At 37.4% G+C, this 8,523-nt stretch overlaps 1 protein-coding gene across 1 annotated transcript; it reads left to right on the forward strand.

The window, feature by feature from the left end:
* The first annotated feature begins 867 nt into the window (after nucleotides 1-867).
* On the forward strand, nucleotides 868-7,697 carry LOC122077565 (26S proteasome regulatory subunit 8 homolog A-like). The gene is made up of 9 exons (XM_042643531.1): nucleotides 868-1,177; nucleotides 1,777-1,874; nucleotides 3,851-4,075; nucleotides 4,806-4,868; nucleotides 4,965-5,128; nucleotides 5,436-5,592; nucleotides 5,711-5,809; nucleotides 6,253-6,363; nucleotides 7,319-7,697. Exons 1-9 carry the CDS (start codon nucleotides 979-981, stop codon nucleotides 7,457-7,459), a joined length of 1,257 nt encoding a protein of 418 aa, XP_042499465.1. The 5' UTR covers nucleotides 868-978; the 3' UTR covers nucleotides 7,460-7,697.
* The last annotated feature ends 826 nt before the right edge of the window (nucleotides 7,698-8,523 follow it).

Here is an 8,523-nt window from a genome sequence, read left to right on the forward strand (position 1 = left end):
AAGCAAGGCGATACCCAGCCCAGCAGAAGACAAAAGAACGAGAAAAGCTAGAAAGACTAGAGCTTCAAACAAAACATCCTCTGGCCGTGATAGAACTGATAAACCAAGCAAAAGAACCCTTAATGGGAGGACACTGGAAACAGAGAAGATCAACCAATAAACTCTCCTGCACAACCCCTTGTTGATAACCAAATACACGATACGCCTTCCAAGAGGCAACAAATAGACAAGGGCCAAAAGCCTTCTACCCAAAAAAAAAAAAAAAAAAGGACGGCCAAAAGCCCAAGGACAATTGTACTCAGTAAAGGGTATGTGCAATTGTGCATAGGGCAATGTCATCATGTTGCACAACTGTTGTTACAAATGAATGGGGTATCTTCTGCACAAAGTTTTCACTGTTGAACCCAAGCCCAATCAATATGATAATGAGCTGAAGGACAAACAGAGGAACACAATATAGAAGAAAATAACTGTCTGTCTTTCCATTCCATTGCTGGCTCAAAGTACCTGACTCCCTCCTTTGCATGGAGGGACGAAGTAGAAACATAAGGGTTAGGGAACAAGATTCAGACCCTTTTTCATTAAAGAATAATAAGGTCTTTTGTTATCTAAAATTAATAGCATATTCACGCTGTCAATGCTAAAGGAGGGGAGCATAATTCATTTAAACCCTTAAATCTACGTATATTTTCGCTAAATAACATGAGAACGGAGCGTAATTTTCCCAAAGACAAATGTATCCATAAACCTTAAGATGGGTCCCATGTCAAGATACTAAATGGGGGCCACTATCTGATCTATCGCGTGATGCCGAGGGTATTAATGGAAGCATAAGGATGAGAAGCGTTCTCAATATAAATTCGCAAGAACGCCTTATATTTGGGGAGGAACGAACCAAGGAAAACTTGTTGGAAAAGAAAAGAAAAACCATTTGGGATTTTTTTGCTTTCTGAGTGTGGTTAGCGAGAAGGAGAGAGAATGGCAACGGTGGCGATCGATACAATGCAAGCTGAAGCAGCTGCAGGAGACGAGATTTGCATTGCGAGGACGATGAAACAGGGAGAAGGTCTCAGGCAGTATTATCTTCAACATATACACGATCTTCAACTTCAGGTTCGCCAAATGACTCACAATCTCAATCGCCTCGAAGCTCAGCGTAATGATCTCAATTCCAGAGGTATGCTGTCGGCCTTTAACCAAAGCCCTCGTTTTTTTTTTTTTTTATTTTTAATAATTTAGATATGTTTTCTGGAGAAATAACCCTAGAATTCACTTGCTTATGATCGTTTTCGTGGGAATTATTTATACTGGGTTCTCTTTTCGTTAATATTGGTATAGAATTTGAGTAAAAGAGCGGGTTCTTAACCGTAGATTGGTGGGCTTCCATTAATTTTGGGATTTATTGCACCTTCTCTTGCTCTGTGTGTTTGTTTCTTGGGGAGGGATTTATTTTGGTCTTATTTTCCACTCCTTCTCTCTTTTTCTCTTTCTCAATTCTCATGATTCCTCGAATTCGCTTCAGAATGGAGTCTAGTTTGTAAGGCTTTGTGGTTTTCTCGTGTTTGGGGTGGGAGAATGGGTCATAGCTGATTGTAGTATGTAATTGTAGGTCTAGATATTGCTTCTTTTTGTTTGGGGGTGGGGGGAGGGAACTGGGGTTTTTATAACACTACATTGAGCGTAGTTCTGCAATTTTCAATCAAGATCAAATTTTTTTGGGAAATGTTGAATCAGTTGGTGATGTTATGATGTTGTACGAAATTTTGAATTGAACAGTGAGAATGCTCAGAGAAGAATTACAACTGCTTCAAGAGCCTGGATCATACGTTGGAGAGGTGGTCAAGGTCATGGGGAAATCGAAGGTTTTAGTCAAGGTGAGTTGGTGGATTTTGTTGGTCGTAAAAAATATGCTACTGGTGTTTCTTTCTGATGGTTGTCTACTAAAAGCGTGTTTATCATCTCTGCTTGGTTTGAGCTGTTATTTTTTAATTCTCTTCTATGTTTTGTTTTTGTAATTTTTCCCAATATATAAAATATTGAATTTTTTTTTATTATGGTGTTTTGTGCTCAATGAATCAGTGTGAGAAATGAGTCCTGTTTGGTTACTTATACTGAAAAAATAAGCAATGTTTGGGATATTTTCAATTTGTTATCTCGATTTACTATTCTTTGGTAGGTTCTGTTGGGCCTTTCTTTTTAATTCTGAATTGAGTGGAATGCCTGATATAGCTTAAAATGGGTTTTATAGATAGTTATTAAGGAAAATTTTTAGCCATCTAAGTTCGATGAAAAATAAAGAATGATGTTGCTCAAAGAACTAGACTAGGGTGGATGAAATGGAGCAGTGTGTCCGGAGTGTTGTGTGGTTGACATATTCATTTAAAACTGAAGGGAAAATTTTATAGGACAATTATACGACCAGAAACGGTGTATGGATCTGAATGTTGGGCAGCGAAGAAGCAACATATGGACAAACATAGTGTAATTGAAGTGAGGATGTTGAGATGGATGAGTAGTAAAACAAGAAAAGATAAAATACAGAATGAACCAGTTAGAGCTAATTTAGGAGTAGCTCCGATACATGATAAGTTGCAAGAAAGCTGTTTGAGGTGGCATAGATATGTGCAATGGAGGCCTTTGAATGCTCTAGTACAGAAAGGTGATTTGATTCAAACTGAAGGAGTTAAAAGAAACATGGATAGGCCTTTAATGACCCTAGGGGAAGTGGTGAGGAAAGACATGCATAGCTTAGGACTAGTAACAAGTATGGATTTGAATAAAATAGATTGGAATTCGGAAAAAAATGATCCATGTAGCCAATCCCGTTTAGTTAGTATAAGGCTGAGTTGAGTTTTGAGATAGTTATCAGAGAGAAAAACTCTTGTGCTGTTGTTGTCCACATAGTTGGGCCGTTTCATGCATTTGGAGGTGTTAGTTCTAATTAAATGTATTCGGTGGTGAGTTTATTCCTGGGATGATGGAAGTATCTTTCCTGATTGAGTGGTCAATTTAAATATACATTTGGTGATAATGTAATTTGTAACATTTCTATAAATGCTGGAGAGATATCTGGAGTGGTGTCTTATGAAATGAGTTAGTTTTGCTTTTATCAATCAAATAAAATAGTAACGCTCTATCCATAATACTGTTGCAACATAATAACCTCACATAAAAAAAAAAAATAAAATACAATTGTTGTTTCTACATTGAACATCATAAAAGCAACTTGGAAAGAAAAATCATAAATTTCAATTTCAAATATAAATATTTGCTGAAATCCTCTGGTTCATAGAGATCAAAGACTTTACGGGGAATCTAGAAGTTTGTTTTTGGTGTAATGTTGGTAGAGTGTTGAATTTTCCGAATTCTTTGTTTTTCTACTACTGCAGATAACATGCTCTTAAATTTATTTATTTATTTATTATTATTTTTTTCCGATTATGCTTTCTTTCTCTCTTTTTTCCTTGGTTTCCTGTAGATGTCTTTAAAAAAAAAAAAATTAATTGTTAATGTTATATAACCCTGCAAGTTCGTCGTCTCCTTTAAAAATTGTACAGTGTCTGTAAATTGAACAACTGGGGTAGTACAGGCATAACTTCCATCTTGGAATGACTGCAGTAGTTTTTCTCTGCAGTCTGCATATTGAAAAGGTTAAAAAGGAGGAAGTGGTGTATTCTCCTGTCAGTATCATCTTCATTTGAAAGCATAGTAGGTAGACTGAGTTTTCATGTTCATTTTGGATCTAGTTTCTACTAATAAAGTAGTGAAAATTCACTCTTCTATTTTTTAGTTGTGATAGATGGGTCCTGTTGTGATTTTATTGACTGTACGGCTTTCTGTATTTTCTTAGGTGCACCCAGAGGGGAAGTATGTTGTGGATATTGATAAGAACATTGATATCACAAAGATCACACCATCAACCAGAGTTGCTCTTCGTAATGATAGCTATGTACTTCACTTGATCTTGCCAAGCAAAGTAGATCCTCTGGTGAACCTTATGAAAGTTGAAAAGGTTCCTGATTCAACATATGATATGATCGGTGGCCTTGACCAGCAAATCAAAGAGATCAAGGAGGTTTGTTAGCTGAACGTTTCAAATTTTTTTATTATTATTCTTGTTAATGGGCAGTGAGAATTATCTCGAAGGGTCCTTTTGTTGTTTTTCTTATTTCTTTTACAAGTAATCCTCATTATTAATACTAGTTGTTGTTGAGAATTCTATGAGGGGAAGAGAAATCCCCCGAAGGAGGCCCTTATACTATCCATGGCTCAAGTTTGAGCTGCAAAAGGGACAAAAAGAGGGGGTAGGGGTCTTCTGATCATTCAGGATGGGTGTTGTCCCAATATCTCAAAGCTTGTACAGTTTTGGCCCGAAAAAATTTGTCTTTGCTTTTGTAGTTTAAACTTCATATTAAATTTTGGGGTGGTAAATTGTGGTACCATGTCCTATATTTTGATGCATTTCATCTGAGTAGCTTTTTTATGGTAAATTATGGTATCCACGTCCTATATTTTGGGTTGTAAATTATGTTTAAGAGGGCGGACCTTGGCACAATGGCAAGGTTGGCCCATTTCAACCTAGTGGTTTTGGGTTCGAGTTAGGAAACAGCTTCTCCATGAAGCGTGGGTAAGACTGCGTACATTATGACCCCCCTAGATCCCACAGTGGTGGGAGCCTCGTGCATTGGGTACGCCTTCCCCCACCCCACCCCACCCCACCCCACCCCACCCAACCCAAAACCTAAGAGTAGATTTAGAGTACTAATTATTTAGATTTCTTTGTTGCTGTGCTTTAATCTTCGTAGGTCATTGAGCTTCCAATCAAACATCCTGAATTATTTGAGAGTCTTGGAATTGCTCAACCCAAGGTAATTTAACCTTGCCAACTTTGTGCATATAAGTTTTGTATGACTTTATGTATTTTCAGAAATCTACCTAATTAATTTTTCGGCATGGATTTATAGGGAGTTCTGCTTTATGGGCCACCTGGTACTGGGAAAACACTGCTGGCAAGGGCAGTAGCTCATCACACTGATTGTACCTTCATCCGGGTTTCTGGTTCTGAATTAGTTCAGAAGTATATTGGTGAAGGGTCAAGAATGGTCAGAGAACTTTTTGTTATGGCAAGGTTTGCTTGATTCTCCTCCTCGGACAACTTAATATTTGTGAATCTAATATAGAAAGTGATATGACCAGCAGCTGTTGACAATTCTTCTTCCTGATTTAACCGTCTTTTTGGTTTGTTGGTATTTTTGTCTTATTATATGGTTCTTAGATAATTGAGTGATTTAATCCTTCCATTATATGTAGGTATACCTTTCTCTGTCCTTTTCTTGTCCATCTGAGTTGCTGCTGTTGACATATTAATTAATGCATCGGCTCGACGTGATTGTTCATGTCTCATTTTATGGTTTCTTTGAATGTTACTTTCACAGGGAACATGCTCCATCAATCATTTTCATGGATGAAATCGACAGCATTGGATCTGCTCGAATGGAATCTGGGACTGGAAATGGTGACAGTGAAGTGCAACGGACAATGCTGGAACTTCTCAATCAGCTGGATGGGTTTGAGGCCTCAAACAAGATTAAAGTACTTATTGTTTCCTTAATATTGATTTCCGAAAATTGTTGAGAATATCAACACCATAATGTAAGTTCCATAGTTCAGGTGGTGGGCCTGACATAACTTGCCAATTTCTCCTCTGCAGGTTCTAATGGCCACAAATCGGATTGATATTCTGGATCAAGCACTCCTTAGGCCTGGAAGGATAGATAGAAAGATTGAGTTCCCAAACCCTAATGAGGAGGTATGTTCCATGTTCATTAAATCCTAATAATTCACTTCTGGTTTTTTGAAAAAATAAAAAATCAACTTCAGAGGCATTGGTCACTGGCAGGGGGGTCAAGAACAGATCCATGCCTGGAACTGACATGACATGGGCCAAGGCACTAGTCGCGTAGGATATTTATGGTCTAGATTGGCAGTGTCATAACCCTTCCATGGGATCTAGATGCTGGCACAGACATTTCAGCAAGTTATTAGTGCAATGTTTTATTAACTAGAAGTTGAGAGAAAGCTTTCAACAAGTTATTAGTACAATGCTTTGTTAACTAAAAGTTGAGAGAAAATATGAAATATTTGGCTTTGTGCCAGATGCTTCTATTTACAATTTAATATGTATATGATTGTCATATGATGTGAGTTTTTTTACTAATTTAGTGTCTGACCTATCTGTTTATTTTTTTCCAGTCCCGATTTGACATCCTAAAAATTCACTCAAGAAAAATGAACCTGATGCGTGGCATTGATCTGAAGAAGATTGCAGAGAAAATGAATGGTGCTTCTGGTGCAGAAATGAAGGTTTGTTTCATCTTATCTGTTGGTTTTTCTTCACCATTATTCTCATGTTAATTTATTTTGTCCTGAACCCTCAAGGTGTCAAAATGGAACCACAACCATTTGTCTGAACCAGGACCAAATGTTTACAATTGAACCAAATCAGACTATAAAGAAACGATGCAATTCTGATTCATATTCCTGGTTCGGTTCAAAGCATGATGACCGCCGGTTGCACCGAATAGGGACCGGGAAAAGAAACTGAATATATAAAACTTTAAAAACAATGACAAACTCACTAAAGTTCTAAATGGTAAACTGTAAACGTGAATCTCGAGTCGTGGGCTGTGGGTTAACTAAGCGAGTGACCGTCTAACACTCTTAACTCTAACAGAACTAAGTTACTAACCCTAATATAATAATCCCTTTCTTAAACCTTTTTACTTTTACAACCTGCTTTTGCCGCTCTCTTCATTGAATCCCTTGGGCCTTGGCGGTTTCCAGTTGGTTTCTTTGGTTTGGAATTTGAATAACTCATCCAGATCAAGTTCAAGTTCAAGTTCAAGTTCCTCTGATCGTCTTTGTAATCAATCCAAGATAAACTGAACATCAAGTGGATTTCAACCATACGTTCATCACAATTTTCCCTCAGTTCAATGATTTCAAGAAATACATGTGAAATTTGTGAACCTTTTATTGAACTCCCATGGGTGGATTATATTTCCATGATTGTGAAAGACATGGATCATGTTCAAATTCATTGAGAGCCTTAGTTTTATGTATAGCTTGAATACCCTAGTGAACCCCCCCGCCCCCTTCCTCCCCCCTGGCCCAAACACCCAAAACAAGAAACGGGGCGTGACCAAACACTGAAATCAAGTTTATCCTAGTTATTACCATTTCTTTGAATTTGTTTTGGTTTGGGATGAACCTTTTACTATTTATTTTTACACTGGAACTTTTCTTTTCCTGTCTGCAGGCAGTGTGCACAGAAGCAGGGATGTTTGCTCTGAGAGAGAGGAGAGTCCATGTGACACAGGAGGATTTTGAGATGGCAGTGGCCAAAGTCATGAAGAAGGAGTCAGAGAAGAACATGTCTTTGAGAAAACTATGGAAGTAGTTCTTCGTTGCGAACCCCTTCCTGTGGTTGGGAGAGGATGATTCATTAATGTTTTCAGAAGGGTACAAGAATTTGCATCCGTTGAGATCACACTTCCCATTTGTTGAAATAAGTTTAACTGGAGATGGGAATGATATTTGGATTCGGCACTGCAACGTTCTATTGTCTATGAAACTTTTGGACCGCTATTTGTGCCTCGGCTTTCTTTTTTGATTGAAATTGATGGATTATGTTCTAATTTTATTTAGCAATGGTTAAATAAAAAAGTGGTTTTTTTTTTTTTGGGGGGGGGGGGGGGGAGCATTGGACATGAAATGTGTTGAAATGATTTTGATTTTATAGTTCTCTATTAACATCAAATTTCATGGTTTTTCTTTGGTAACAACCTCCAGTGGAATATGTCAATCTTGTGTAGTTGGCTTACCAGTTACAACCTCCAGTCATGTGATTGGTCGGATGGCTTTAACTTGGTCAGTTCTAAGCTCTTTTTCTACATAATGTCTTGTTTTTTTATTCCCTAAAAGTGTTTGCCTGCAGTTAGATACCATTAATATTAAGTTTTGGAGAGGGGAATCAATAATAAGATTGTTTTCTCTTTTCCATTGTTCTGTTTGTTGTAAACGTAAAAACAAAAGTGGGTTAGGGTTTAGACTTAGCTCAGTGTATATCATATAATGAAGCTCTTTTATTGAACCTAGGATTTTGAAAGTCAAGTACTTCCTCAATGGTAGTATTCTAGTGGCCACTCAATTGATGTATGGAAGGAACCCTTGATCCCTCGATGGTCTCAAGTCTATATTGGTTGTAGCTATTTTCTTGTTCTATCCATCTCTAAGGTTTCATATTTGATAATTTGCAGATTTTGGAATTTTCCGTTAATTAATTTTCATATATTCTGCTTCTTCAACATCTTACTGCGTTTCTCCCTCTTTTCGAAAAAAGCTGCTTCAAGTTGTTAAAGTCTCATTTTGTGTGTTAACCAAAGTGACAATAGTCACATTAAATCTTCAAATATGTCCGAAGATCTCAACATGATCTTCTTATTCTAGGGAGAATTCGCAAAA

The sequence above is a fragment of the Macadamia integrifolia genome, chromosome 4, assembly GCF_013358625.1.
Source record: "Macadamia integrifolia cultivar HAES 741 chromosome 4, SCU_Mint_v3, whole genome shotgun sequence".
In the NCBI taxonomy this organism is placed as follows: Eukaryota; Viridiplantae; Streptophyta; class Magnoliopsida; order Proteales; family Proteaceae; genus Macadamia; species Macadamia integrifolia.

Excerpts from the sequence above, each read along its gene's own strand:
- LOC122077565 (XM_042643531.1), top strand. The coding sequence starts at position 979 with ATGGCAACGGTGGCGATCGATACAATGCAAGCTGAAGCAGCTGCAGGA. Across the intron at positions 4,076-4,805 it reads AAATCAAAGAGATCAAGGAG|GTCATTGAGCTTCCAATCAA; the intron begins GTTTGTTAGCTG and ends TAATCTTCGTAG. Across the intron at positions 4,869-4,964 it reads TTGGAATTGCTCAACCCAAG|GGAGTTCTGCTTTATGGGCC; the intron begins GTAATTTAACCT and ends ATGGATTTATAG.